The sequence below is a fragment of the Carcharhinus amblyrhynchos genome, chromosome 27 (genome assembly GCF_965287045.1).
Source record: "Carcharhinus amblyrhynchos chromosome 27, sCarAmb.v2.hapA, whole genome shotgun sequence".
NCBI lineage: Eukaryota > Metazoa > Chordata > Chondrichthyes > Carcharhiniformes > Carcharhinidae > Carcharhinus > Carcharhinus amblyrhynchos.
The window spans coordinates 1,864,377-1,878,978 of record NC_137350.1 but is presented as its reverse complement, the minus strand read 5'-3'; the positions used below and the strand labels follow the sequence as shown (position 1 = coordinate 1,878,978).

At 45.6% G+C, this 14,602-nt stretch overlaps 1 protein-coding gene across 1 annotated transcript in view; it reads right to left on the bottom strand.

Annotated features, from left to right (window-relative positions):
* Window positions 1-14,602, bottom strand: part of LOC145358992 (vasoactive intestinal polypeptide receptor-like) — a 292,201-nt gene that overhangs the window by 87,703 nt on the left and 189,896 nt on the right. The window contains exon 7 of the mRNA XM_080213349.1: window positions 5,062-5,169. Within this exon, the coding sequence (XP_080069475.1) occupies window positions 5,062-5,169 (108 nt within the window). The remainder of the gene's footprint in view (window positions 1-5,061; window positions 5,170-14,602) is intronic.

The window sequence follows — 14,602 nt, the reverse complement described above, 5'->3', positions numbered from 1 at the left end:
TATGAGTGTCTGCTTTACCTCATTACCCTGGAAGGCACGGCATGATGTGGATGTGCCGGCGTTGGACTGGAGTAAACACGGTAAAAAGTCTAACAACACCAGGTTTAAGTCCAACCGATTTATTTGATAGTAAACTCACTAGCTTTCGAAGTTAGTCCCTTCATCAGGTGAATGGAGATTCCTGGCCAGAACTTAAACCTGGTGTTGTCAGACATTTTACTGAGGGCACGGCATCTCAGACAGCTGAGGAATACCTGGAGGTATTTTACCCAACCATCCGTGCTTGCAAAACTCAAAACACAATCTCCAACAATAGAGGTGATCTTATTCAACATTGTGCCTAGAACTTTTCACCATTTGGCCACACTTGTACACGGTGAGGATCTCCAGTGTGCAGTCTCCCTGCCTCAGTAAAACAGCGGCAGACCCCATTACTGCTATTGCCACAGGCAGCTCCCGCTATCTGATTTTGCTCAAAGTTAATAATAGGATGGCAGTTAGGATTTTGGCTTGAGGTTGGGACTCAGAAACAATCTGGGCATTTGGTTCCAGCCCCTGAATTGGAATTCAAGCCTTATGGAGTGATTTCTTCATCTAGGTTTAGTATAACAGTTCTGTGTGAATGCTCGATAGCAGCACTGTTCAGGAGAATAACTTATTGTATCGTTGGTGAGGAGTATGATAACTTGTCACCCAGAAATAAATACCTAAAGCAAGCTGTCAAAATCAGCTCATTTATGAATCCCCGAGATACAATTATGTATTTGTATAATGATGTTCAACAGAATGCATTGGAAATGTTTCGGTACTAAAGCACATCAAGCACAATGACCCCTCTGTCTGCCAAATACTTTCATTTGTCATTTTTAAAAGAAGATGCCAGAGAAGATACTGAACTGAGAGAGATAAATAATTCATGCTGCCTCACCTTCTTTTATTGAAGTTGTGGCTGGGATGTAATGTGGAGATGATGGTCCTGCCCACAGGTGCATTTTGGGTGTACCCACCTCTGCCAGGCTTGGAACTCATCGTGCTATTTTGCATAACTCATGTAATTAGTTGCCTCTAGTCTTGGCTTCTGTCCCCTCACCCCTTCCGAGGCAGGATAATCCATAGGCAACTGATGGGACTGCAGCCAATCCTGACCAAATCAGTGATGGAGGCCAGAGACACACAAAGCCAGGCTAGCCGGAGCCCGTCAGGCAGAGTCCTGGCAATAGGAGATGCCTTGGGTATCAGAGCGGAGGAAGGTGGGGAACAATCAAACTGGGATATTCTTTACCGCTGGGAGAACCCAGCGTGGAGCACTGGATGCCCAAGCAGCATGCTTGTATATGTGGGCACTTCAACACATCCAGATTCCCGATGTACCCTCCACACCGAGGGGATCTGTTCCTCTGGCTCGGAGTCATGATAAACTCCCTAAATGGGTCCACGTCACATGTTCTACAGTTACATTCACTCATTAATTATTAAAATTATTAAATTGTAGAAAAATAACATAAAGCCTTGCTTCATATTAGAACCTTCCACAACCACAGACCATCCTAAAGGGATGTTATAATGGAACAGTATCATAAGAACATAAGAAATAGGAGCAGGAGTAGGCCATCTAGCCCTTCGAGCCTGCCCCGCCATTCAATAAGATCATGGCTGATCTGATAGTGGTTCAGTTCCACTTACCTGCCTGCTCCACATTAACCTTAATTCCCTTATTGGTCAGAAATCTATCTACCTGTGACTTAAACACATTTAACGAGGTAGTCTTCACTACTTCAATGGGCAGAGAATTCTAAAGATTCACTACCCTCTGGGAGAAGAAGTTCCTTCTCAACTCTGTTCTAAATTGACTCCCCCTTATTTTGAGGTTGTACCCTCTAGTTCTTATTGCCATTCGAAGTGAAAATAATCTCTCTGCTTCTACCCTGTCTAGCCCCTTCATTATCTTATATGTCTCTGTAAGATCTCCCCTCAGCCTTCTAAACTCCAACAAGTACAGACCCAATCTACTCAATCTCTCCTCATAAGCTAACCCCCTCATCTCAGGTATCAACCTGGTGAACATTCTCTGTACTCCCTCCAAATCCATTATATCCTTTCACAAATAAGGGGACCAGAGTTGCACACAGTACTCTAGTTGCGGCCTCACCAGTACCTTGTACAATTGTAAAATATGATGATGGATTTATATGAAAGATATTATAATGGAGCTACATGAAACACTCCTTAAGTCACAGCGAGAGTACTGGGTGCAGTTCTAGTCATCCTATTATAGGAAGGATGTGATTGCACTGGAGAGGGCCTAAAGGAGATTCATCAGGATGTGGCTTGGGCCCGAGTGTCTCAGCTACAAAGAGAAGCTGGTTCGGCTGAGACTGTTTTCCTTGGAGCAGAGAAGGCTGAGGGAGTGGACTCATCGAGCTGCATCGAGACATAGATAGGGCAGATAGAAAGAAACTTTTCCCCTTATTAGAGCAGACAATAACCAGGGGGCAGAGATTTAAGATCAGGGACTGGACATTTAGAGAGAATTTGAGGAAAATCATTTTCACCCAAAGGGTGGGAACCTAGAACTCACAGCCTGAAAGAGTAAAAGCAGAAACTCTCACAATATTTAAGAAGCATTTAGATAAGCACTTGAAACACCATGGCATACAAAGATACGGGCCGAGTGTTGGAAATGGGATTGAATAGAGGAGTGGTTGATGGCCAGCACAGATATGATAGATCAAACTGCATCTTGTTGTGCTGTAAAACTCTATGACCCTGACTCTAAGTGTTTGTAATCAATCAGGTATTTTGTAAGTGTTGCTGTAATGTGGGAAACACAGCAGCCAATTTGTTTACAGCAAGTCCCCACAAACAGCAATGCAATAATAACCAGATCATAGACATGTCTGAAGTTTAATAAGGAATTAAATATTGGCCAAAATACCAGGGAGAACTCCTTCACTCTACTTCATTGTGATCTAATAAATCTACTTAGAGACAGGGTGGCAGAATTTCCTCTCTTGACACTGACCAAACTTGCATCGAGAGACCCAAACTGGAGACGTTGGAGCATGAGGAGTGCGGGAAGGAAGGGGGGTGGTGAAGGGGAACAAGAGGAGGGGTGTTTGCCTTTTGTACTTTCAAGGCCATTCATGATGGATATCATTTTCCCCAGGGTGGGAAACTAGCTGACCACAAACCCACACTCACATAATACAACATTGGAATCACCATTTAAATGATTGCTAAAATTATAATTCTCCTTGACACACCATATTTTCTGAAAATGGGTGGGTTCTTGAAGGTTGCATAAACTGTGCCAGCTGAATGAGCTAGTGAGGCTTGGGGAAGCCTGCTGTGGAATTGGAACCTTTTGATTGGTGTTGCCAACTTCAAGTGTCATAATTAGATGTCAATCAATACTTAATTATATTTTTGATGCCGTAGTTGACCATGGGGCTGTGTCTTAAAAGTTAAGTGACAATTAAATTGACTAGCACTGTGCAAGTGTTCAAATGCATTAGAGTACTTTGTCAAGTTGACAAAGTGCATTTAACAGTTTTGAAAATTTGATTTAAGTGGATCATCTGGACAATTGTGCTTTGATACTTACAATGATTTTAAAGTCCAGACATTTGTAAATCCTTTGAAAAAACGATCAGATGCCAGACTTCTTTGATTGAAACTTCATCTGGTGAGCCTTTGAAGAAAAGGAGCTGATGGCTGGACATCAAGTGAGACAACTTCAAAGGCTTTATTGTATTGCGCTTGATAGGGCTTGTTTATTTGATTATGTAATGGAATCTCATTATCATTGTATGACTGAATTCCAAACCTCACTAATGGATTTAGTTCAGCGTCATTTTTTACATAGCTGAAGGGGACTATCAGTATAAATGAATGACTGTTAGTTTATTCTGACAGATTACTGAGCACTTGAGAGGACAGAATGTTCTTTCAAGGGAGTTTCAAGTGTTTAATTATCGGTTTTATGTGCTTTTGCAAGGGATATTTTTTCAACTGTCGTTTGAATTAAATGTTTTTTTTTAATTTCAAGAGCATTTAAAAGAATCCTAGTGTTATTGGGTGGCTGATAAGTTTTATATGCAATGGATACTGGGTGAATAGTTATGAAAGAAAGTTGAGTGTATGAAAGGAGCATGTCTACGATGAGATGATTAAATGGAGGTGATGGTCTAGTTGCTAGATTACTAGACTATTAATCCAGAAACTTAGCTAAAGTCCTAGGGATCTGGGTTCAAATCTCACCACGGCAGATGGAATTTGAATTTTTAAGAAATTGGAAATAAGAATCTATTGATGACAATGAAACTGTTGTTGATTCTTGGAAAAACCCATCTGGTGAACTGATGTCCTTTAGGGAAGGAAATCTGCTGTCGTTACCTGGTCTGGCCTATATGTGACTTCAGAGCCACAGCAATGGAATTCTGCCTTTATTGATAACTGTCAAGACTATATTGATCCCCGTTTATCAATTGGATGACAATATTCCTGCCCCCGCTCCACCACCCCCCCACCCAACAAAAGCATCAATACAATTTACAGCACAAACCAATCGGTACAATCTCAGCTAGGGATGGCCATAAATGCTGGCCAGCCAGTGGCACCCATATCCCACAAATAAATAAAAGAAAATGTGAAGGATGCTTTGGGAATCTGGGGGCAGAGGGGTGGGTGTGGGGACTCGAGTGTTAAACAACCATGCAGAGAACAGGGCCGATGTCCAAATGGACAGCGATGGGTGTGCTACTGCCCGCCCTGGCATCCACCTGCCTTGGTTTCCGCCTGGGGAAGTAACCTTAACTCCAGCCTGACCCCCACTCTGGAAGTTGAAAATTCCATGTGCACAAGTTGGGAATGTGACACTGGGAGTCGGCCTGAATTGGCCTTCCCAATTCAAAAGGGAAAATCTACCCGAGTGCCTCAGTGAGAATTTCATTGAAAAGGCAGCGACTGTGGCAGTGTCGTGCACCCTCAGTTCTGTGCTGGAGTTTGTATCTCCAGAGTGATTCAAAGAGCAATTTCCAGTCTTCGAGCAGAGTGGTTTACCTGGTTTGTCGGCGTACTGCAGCAAGAGTTTGGGGCATGGTAACACCACGGTGGATCCAGTCACTGCAGCTGGCCAGCAGGATAGGTTGTCCCACATAGAGTCACATCCTGAGGCAGGAGACAAAAAGCATTAGGAGCTTCCGTAAACCAACATTGCAGAGCAAGAGTAAAGGAAAAAGTGGTCAGTGTATTTTTAATTTTGTCTGTAGCCAGAACAAATGAGGCCGATATTTATTACCCATCCCTCAACACCCTACGGCAGGGCTGCTGAATCATAGAATCCCTACAGTGCAGCAGGAGGCCATTCAGCCCATCGAGTTCACACTGACCACAATCCCACCCTGGCCCTCTCCTCATACCTCAAAGTTTAAAATTTAAAAAAAGATCAAGAAGTTTATTTATTAGTGTCACAAGTAGGCTTACATTAACACTGCAATGAAGTTACAGAGAAAATCCCCGAGTCACCACACTCTGGTGCCTGTTCAGGTACACTGATGGCGAATTTAGTGTGGCCAATGTGCCTAATCATCACATCTTTCAGATTGTGGGAGGAAACTGGAGCGCACGGATGAAACCCACACAGATAGAACATAGAACATTACAGGGCAGAACAGGCCCTTTGGCCCACGATGTTGCGCCGACCAATTAAGAGAAAAGCAATGACCCACTCACCTAAACCAATCCCTTTCCATCCATAAACCTATCCACGGATCTCTTAAACGCCCCCAAACTAGGCGCATCTACAACTGCAGCAGGCAGGGCATTCCAATCCCTCACCACCCTCTGGGTAAAGAACCTACCCCTGACATCCGTCCTATAACTACCCCCCCTTAATTTAAAGCTATGTCCCCTCGTGCTAGCTTTCTCCATCCGAGGAAAATAAAAATAAAAAAAAATACAGGGAGAACATGCAGACGCCACACAGACAGCCACCTGAGCTGGGAATTGAACCTGGGTCTCTGGTGCTGTGAGGCAGCAGTGCTAACCACTGTGCCACAGTGCTGCCTGATGGTGGTAATGATAAATAGGGAGGTCTATGATTTTGACCCAGTGATAAAAGGACAGTGATGTATATCCATATTAGGATGGCTTGCAACCTGGAGTGGAAATCAGTGTTAGCAATGTTCCCATATACCTGCTGCCCTTGTCCTTCTATGTTCATGAGTTTGGGAGGTGCTACCAAAGTAAGTGTGATATTGTAACCACAGAACCACTACAGTGCAGAAAGAGTCCACCTGGCCCAACTCTCTGCACAAACCTTCCGCCCAGGCCCTTCCCTCTGCTCTGCCCCTGTAACACACACATTTAGCACGGCCAACCCACCTAACCTACACATCGTTGGATTGTGGGAGGAAATCGCAGCACCCGGAGGAAACTCACAGACATGGGGAGAATATGCAAATTCCACACAGACAGTGACCCCAGGCAAGAATTGAACCCTTGAACTGTGAGCTGCAAATACCAATTACTGTGCCACTATGCCGCCTGCCATGCAGGTGATGACCTGCACTCCAATGTAAAATCCATTCAGTGTCCCAGCTTTGCAAAGCCAGTGCCTTGCCTTCACTGTTCAGAATCTCACCTTGCAGAGAGAACAGGTCATTTACAGATAAGATTTAATAATGTGAAGTGATTCATTTTGGTCAGAAGAATTGCGCGGTGGCAACTTAGAATAAAGAGTAGAATTCCAGAAGAGTTTCAGGAGCTGAATATATGTACATAAACCACTGAAGGTGGCAGGACAGACTGAGAGAAAAGTTAATAAAGCATTTGGTATCCTGGCTCTTATTAATAGGGACACAGAGTACAAAAGCACACAGTTACTGATAAATATTTACAAACACTGCTTCAGTCTCATCTGGAGGATTGCGTCCTGCCTGGGTGGCACCTCAGGACATACATCAAAGCGAGAGGGTGGATAAGATTCAGGAAAATGGTTTCAGGGTTGAGAAACTTACAGTGAGAGATTGGAGAAATTGGTTTTCCTTGGAGAAGGAAATGTTGAAAGGAGATGTTCAAAATCATGAAGGGTCTGGACAGAATCGATAGGGAGAAACTGCAGTGGCAAAGGAGAGGTCAAAAAACATAAAATAATTGGCAGTGAATGGTTCGGCTCAGGGATACACTATGTGTGGGGACGACACGTTTAGTCAAGGTTTGGAAAAGGGAATTAGATTATTATCTGAAAAAGAAGAATGCAAGAAAAAGGTGTATTGGCCATGTTAAAATCTCCCTCAGTGTACCCAAACAGGCAATGGAACATTAATGTAAACCTTCTTATGATTAATAAATGAATTTTAACTTTGATGTGGAGGGTCACAAGGTCAAGAGGAGAAGGTAGGAGACCAGGATTCAGTAAATTACTCCTTTGGAGAGCGAGCATTGACAAGGCAGGCTCAGTGACCTCCTCCTGTGCTGTAACCTGTTATTTTGACTTTGTGCAGCAGTATAAGATGGAGGAAGGGTTTTGGGGACGAGTTTAACACAGCTCCCTGGTATTATGAAATCACTAATGTAAAATGAGTTGTCCAATCATTGTCAATGTTTGAAGTGATTAGACAAAATTAAGATCAATTTTGTGGTGTGATATCAGTTAGCGATTTACCTCGAGAGAGATGGTTTGGGATATTTCACACTCAATGTACATGAATGGCAGCTGCTGAATCATTTCCCTGGATGTTTTCCATTTGTGTCCATAGGTCTAAGGGTGGTCAATTAAATGGCAGGGTCCTTGGGGAGGTGTGTCAGCTGCGTTAGGTGCAATATGTGGGAGTTCCTGGAGACACCACATCTCCGGAAAGTCCACATCTGCACCAAGTGTCTGGAGTTGCAGCGTTTGAGGGCCCGGGTTAGGTAACTGGAGCTGAGGCTGGAAGATTTATTTTTAGTCAGGGAGAATGAGGCGATAATGAATAGGAACCACGGTCACGAGGGGATCCCAGGGCCTAGGAGGGGGGATGGGTGGGTTACAGTTAGGAAGGGGAAAAAGAAAAGGAGTAATGTTCCAAAGGCTACCCCAGAGGTAGTCTCCCACGATATCAGGGGTAAAGCAACAACTGGGGTGGAAAGGGCAAGAGAGGAAGACCGGAATGCCTCAGAGGGAAGGAAGGGGGCTGGATGTGAGATAGTGGTGGGGGACGGGAGGGTTAAAGGAATTGATAGGCGGTTCTGTGGGCAAAAGCGGGACTCCAGGATGGTAGTCTGCCTCCCTGGAGCAGGGGTACAGGATGTTTTGGAGAGGGTAGAGAGAATCTTGAAGGCCAAGGGACCCAGGCGGATGTAATTATACACGTAGGAGAGAAGGACGTAGGAAGGAAGAGTAGGGGGGAAATACGTAGGCAGTTCAGGGAGTTGGGAGCCAGGCTGAAGTGCAGGGCCTCTAGGGTGGCAATCTCTGGGCTGCTGCCAGTGCCCAGCAATAGCAGGGATAAAAATAATGAGATCCTACAGCTGAATGCGTGGCTGAGGGATTGGTGTAGGACAGAGGGTTTTAGTTTTGTAGACCATTGGGAAGTCTTTGTGAGGGAAGGGCACTTGTACAAGTGGGATGGGGAACATTTAAATGGGAAGGGTACACATATTTTAGCTGGGAGGTTAGCTGGAGTGTTTCGGCACGGTTTAAACTAATATGGGGGGGGGGGGGGGGGCGGGGGGGAGGAGACAGACAGCTCAGGCACTGGGAGTGGGAGTGAGTTGGGTGACAGGGTAAGTCTAGATGAGAGGAAAATCTCCCGGGAGAATGAGGATCCGAGTGGACCTGGGGGTCTTCGGTGCATCTGTTTTAATGCAAGGAGTGTGATGGGTAAGACAGATGAACTTAAGGCCCTGATGTTCCGAGGAATTTAGATGTGGTGGCAGTAACGGAGACGTAGTTAAAGGAAGGGCAGGACTGGCAGCTAAATATTCCTGGGTATAAGTGTTTTAGGCGTGATAGGGGAGGGTTGAAAAGAGGAGGGGGAGTGGCACTCTTAGCTAGGGAGCAGATCACAGCGGTGCAGAGGGAGGATAACATGGAGGGGTTGGAAATTGAGTCTCTGTGGGCGGAGTTGAGGAATAGGAAGGGAGCCATTACTATGCTAGGAGTATACTACAGGCCGCCCAACAGCCCACGGGCAGTGGAAGAGGGTATACGTACAGACATTTTGGACAAGTGTAGGAAGAATAGGGTTGTCGTAGTGGGAGATTTTAATCTCCTTGGGGTGGATTGGAAGGTGCCTAGAGCTGGGGGTTCGGACGGGGAGGAACTCGTAAGATGTGTATTGGAAGGATCCTTGCAGCAGTATGTAGATAGCCCGACTAGAGAGGGGGCTATACTGGATTTAGTTCTGGGCAATGAGCTGGGTTAGGTGGTTGAGGTTGCGGTAGGTGACCACGTGGCTAATAGTGACCACAACTCTGTCTACTTTAGGATACAAATGGAAAAAGATGAGAGCTGCCCTAAGGGGAGGGTGCTAAATTGGGGGAAGGCTAGATACAGCCGGATTAGGCAGGAGCTTAGGGATACAGACTGGGATAGGCTGTTGGAAGGCAAGACCACGTTAGGCATGTGGGAGTCTTTCAAGGGAAAACTGCAATGGGTGCAGGAAAGGCATGTGCCGGTTAGGAGAAAGGATGGGAAAGGTCGGATTAGAGAGCCGTGGATTACTAGAGATATAGAAGACCTGGTTAGGAAGAAACGAGAGGTGTATGTTAGGCCTAAGCAACTGGGAACAGAGAGAGCGTTGGAGGATTACAGAGAGAGTAGGAGGGATCTCAAAAGGGGAGTTAGGAGAGCAAAGAGGGGGCATGAGATGGCTTTGGCAGGTAGGATTGAGGAAAATCCAAAGGCGTTTTACTCCTATGTTAGGAACAAAAGGGTGGCTAGGGGAAAAATCGGTCCTGTCAGGGACAGACGTGGGGAATTGTGCTTAGAGTCCGAGGGAATGGGGGAGATCCTGAATGAATACTTTGTGTCGGTATTCACGAAGGAGAGGGGCTTGGTGTCTGGTACGGTCATCGAGGGAGCTTTAGACCAATTGAACGATCTATCGATTACGAGGGAAGAAGTGTTAGGGCTTTTAGGTAGCACTAAAACCGATAAATCTCCAGGGCCCGATGGCATTTATCCTAGGCTGCTTAGGGAGGCGAGAGATGAGATTGCTGGGCCTCTGACGCAAATCTTTCTCTCTTCTTTGGATACAGGTGAGGTTCCAGAGGACTGGAGGATAGCGAATGTAGTACTGTTGTTTAAAAAGGGTAGGAGGGATAACCCTAGTAACTATAGGCTGGTGAGCTTAACGTCAGTGGTAGGTAAGTTGTTGGAGAGGATTCTTAGGGATAGGATGTATGAGCACTTAGAGCGTTGCAATCTGATTAAGGATACACAGAATGGCTTTGTAAAGGGGAAGTCTTGCTTTACGAATCTGGTAGAATTTTTTGAGGAGGTGACAAAAACGGTCAACGAAGGACGAGCCGTCGATGTCGTCTATATGGATTTCAGTAAGGCATTTGACAAAGTCCCTCATGGTAGGTTGGTAGAAAAGATTAAGGCCCATGGGATACAGGGACAGGTATCTAGATGGGTAGAGAACTGGCTTGCCAAGAGGAGACAGAGAGTAGTAGTGGAGGGGTCCTTTTCTAGCTGGAGGTCTGTCACTAGTGGTGTGCCGCAGGGCTCAGTACTGGGACCTCTTCTCTTTGTAGTGTATATAAATGATTTAGAAGAGGGAGTAGGTGGTGTGTTCAGCAAATTTGCTGATGACGCCAAGATGGCTGGATTGGCAGGCAGTGAGGAGCAGTGTCTGGCAATACAACGGGATATAGATAGGCTGGTATATTGGGCAGACACATGGCAAATGGAGTTTAATCCGGATAAATTTAATTAGAAATAGGAGAGGAGAGGTCACCCTGTTGGGAGTCTTTTATAGACCTCCAAAAAGTTCTAGAGAGGTTGAGGAAAGGATTGCAGAGACGATCCTGGTTAGGAGTGAAAGTAATAGGGTAATTGTTATGGGGGATTTTAACTTTACTAACATTGATTGGAATAGCTATAGCTCTAGCTCGTTAGAGGGGTCAGTTTTTGTTCAAAGTGTGCAGGAAGGTTTTTTAACTCAGTATGTAGATAGGCCAACTAGAGGTGAGGCTATATTGGACTTGGTGCTGGGAAACGAGCCAGACCAGGTGCTAGACTTGGAAGTTGGTGTGCTTTTTGGTGATAGTGACCACAATTCGGTTACGTTCACCTTAGTGATGGAAAGGGATAGGCATGAACCTCGGGTCAGTAGTTTTAGCTGGGGGAAGGGTAATTATGAGGCCATTAGGAGAGAATTAGGAAGCATTGGTTGGACTAGGAGATTACAGGGACTAGGAACGTCTGAAATGTGGAGTTTTTTCAAGGAGCAGCTACTGTGGGTCTGTGATAGGTATGTCCCTGTCAGGCAAGGAGGAATTGGTAGGGCTAGGGAACCGTGGTGCACAAAAAAAGTTGATTTGTTGGTTAGGAAGAAGAAGGAGGCTTATGTTCGGATGAGGCTTGAGGGCTCGGGTAGTGCAGTAGAAAGCTTTAGATTGGCTAGGAGGGAGTTGAAGAGGGAGTTAAGAAGGGCTAGAAGAGGGCATGAGATGACTTTGGCTGATAGGATTAAGGAGAATCCTAAGGCGTTCTATAGGTATGTCAAGAATAGAAGGTTGGTCAGGGCAAGATTAGGGCCAGTTACAGACAGTAGGGGGAAGTTGTGTGTGGAACCGGAAGAGATTGGAGAGGCATTGAACCATTATTTCTCTTCGGTGTTCACGCAGGACGATATGAATGTAGCTGAGGAGGTCACTGGGGTGAAGGGGTGTAAAATAGAAAGTATTGTAGTTGATACAGAGGATGTGTTGGATATTCTCGATGGGTTGAAAATAGATAAGTCCCCTGGTCCAGACGGGATTTACCCTAGGATTCTATGGGAGGCAAGAGAGGTGATTGCAGAGCCACTGGCTCTGATCTTCAGGTCGTCGTTGGTCTCTGGTATAGTACCGGAAGATTGGAGGACAGCGAATGTTGTCCCATTGTTTAAGAAGGGGAGCAGAGACTTCCCTGGGAATTATAGACCAGTGAGTCTTACTTCTGTAGTGGGCAAGGTTTTAGAAAGAATTATTAGGGATAGGATTTATAGTTATTTGGAGAGTAATGAATTGATTAGAGATAGTCAGCATGGTTTTGTAGCGGGAAGGTCGTGCCTTACTAACCTTATTGAGTTCTTTGAGAAGGTGACCAAAGAGGTGGATAGGGGTAAGGCAGTAGATGTGGTATATATGGATTTTAGTAAGGCGTTTGATAAGGTTCACCATGGTATGCTTCTGCAGAAAATGCAGATGTATGGGATTGGTGGTAATTTAGGTACTTGGATCAGGAATTGGTTAGCAGATAGGAGACAGAGGGTGGTGGTTGATGGTAATTATTCATCATGGAGTTCGGTTACGAGTGGTGTGCCTCAGGGATCTGTTTTGGGGCCACTGCTGTTCGTAATCTTTATTAATGATCTGGATGAGGGTATAGTTGGGTGGATTAGTAAGTTTGCTGATGACACCAAAGTCGGAGGTGTGGTAGATTGTGAGGAAGGGTGTCGAAGTTTGCAGGGTGACTTGGACAGGTTGCAGAGCTGGGCCACGAGGTGGCGGATGGAGTTTAATGCGGAGAAGTGTGAGGTAATCCATTTCGGTAGGAATAACAGATGTGTTGAGTATAGGGCTAACGGGAGGACTTTGAATAGAGTGGAGGAGCAGAGGGATCTAGGTGTATGTGTACATAGATCCCTGAAAGTTGGGAATCAAGTAGATAAGGTTGTTAAGAAGGCGTACGGTGTCTTGGCGTTTATTGGTAGGGGGATTGAATTTAGGAGTCGCAGCGTCATGTTGCAACTGTACACAACTCTGGTGCGGCCGCACTTGGAGTACTGTGTGCAGTTCTGGTCCCCACATTACAGGAAGGATGTGGAGGCTTTGGAGAGGGTGCAGAGGAGGTTTACCAGGATGTTGCCTGGTATGCAGGGGAGGTCCTATGAGGAGAGACTGAGGGATTTGGGGTTGTTTTCACTGGAAAGAAGGCGGCTAAGAGGGGATCTTATAGAGACATATAAGATGATTAGAGGTTTAGATAGGGTGGATGGTGATAGCCTGTTTCCTCGGATGGAGAAATCTAGCACGAGGGGGCATGGCTTTAAATTAAGGGGGGGTAGTTATAGGACGGATGTGAGGGGTAGGTTCTTTACCCAGAGGGTGGTGAGGGACTGGAATGCCCTGCCTGCTGCAGTTGTAAATGCGCCTAGTTTGGGGGCGTTTAAGAGATTGGTGGATAGGTTTATGGACGAAAAGGGATTGGTTTAGATTAGTGGGTCAATGTTTTTTTTTAAAAATAAGACTGGTCGGCGCAACATTGTGGGCCGAAGGGCCTGTTCCGCGCTGTAATGTCCTATGTTCTATGTTCTATATGTTCTAAATGTGAGGTGATGCATTTTGGCCAGAATAATGTAGGGGGGAGTTATATGATAAAGGGTAGACCTATAAAGAGTATAGAAACGCAGAGGGACCTCAGGGTGCAAGTGCACAAGTCTTTGAAGGTGGCAGTACAAGTGGAGAAGGTTGTGAAGAAAGCCTATGGTATGTTAGCCTTTTATAGGAAGGGGTATAGAATATAAGAGCTGGAGTCTAATGTTGCAGTTGTATAGAACGTTGGTTAGGCTGCATTTGGAGTACTGTGTCCAGTTCTGGTCGCCTTACTACCGGAAGGACGTGGAGACTCTGGAGAGAGTGCAGAGGAGGTTTACCAGGATGTTGCCTGGTATGGAAGGATAGGGTTAAGAGGAAAGATTGAGCAAATTGGGGCTGTTTTCTTTTCAAAGACACTGACTAAGGGGGGATCTAATAGAGGTATATAAGATTATGAAGGGTATAGATAGAGTCAACAGAGGTAAGCTATTTCCTCTGTTAGAGACACACAGTACGAGGGGCCACGGGCTTAAGGTGAGGGGTGAGAGGTATAACACAGATATTAGGGGGGCGTTTTTCACACAGAGGGTAGTGGGGGTATGGAATGCTCTGCCAAGTAAGGTGGTGGAGGCAGGCACGCTGGAGATGTTTAAGAGTAACTTAGACAGGCACATGAGTGGGTTGGAGATGGGTGGATATAGGAGATTGTTTTAAATAAGGTTCATTAGCATTGGGGCGTCCCTGGTAATGTAAAAGGATATGGTTTGATAATAATGTTTTTCTCTTTTAATTCACAGGTTTTAAGTTGGTCCGCCTTGTTGTCCAATGAGGGGCATACACGCGATGGGTCGTACTGGGGCTGCTCTTGGTTGTTCGAGAATAGCCTAGTGCTTCATGTTGTTAGTGTGTGCTTAAACTGGACCAGATACTGGGCAAGACGACAGCTCAGTGACTATCGCTGATTGCTGTGCAGACACATGGATTTGGGCCGGTGTCTGTGGGAGTTTGCGCATTCTCCCCGTGCTTGCGCGGGTTTTCTCCGGGTGCTCCGGTTTCCTCCCACATCCCAAAGATGTGCTGTTAGGCTGAC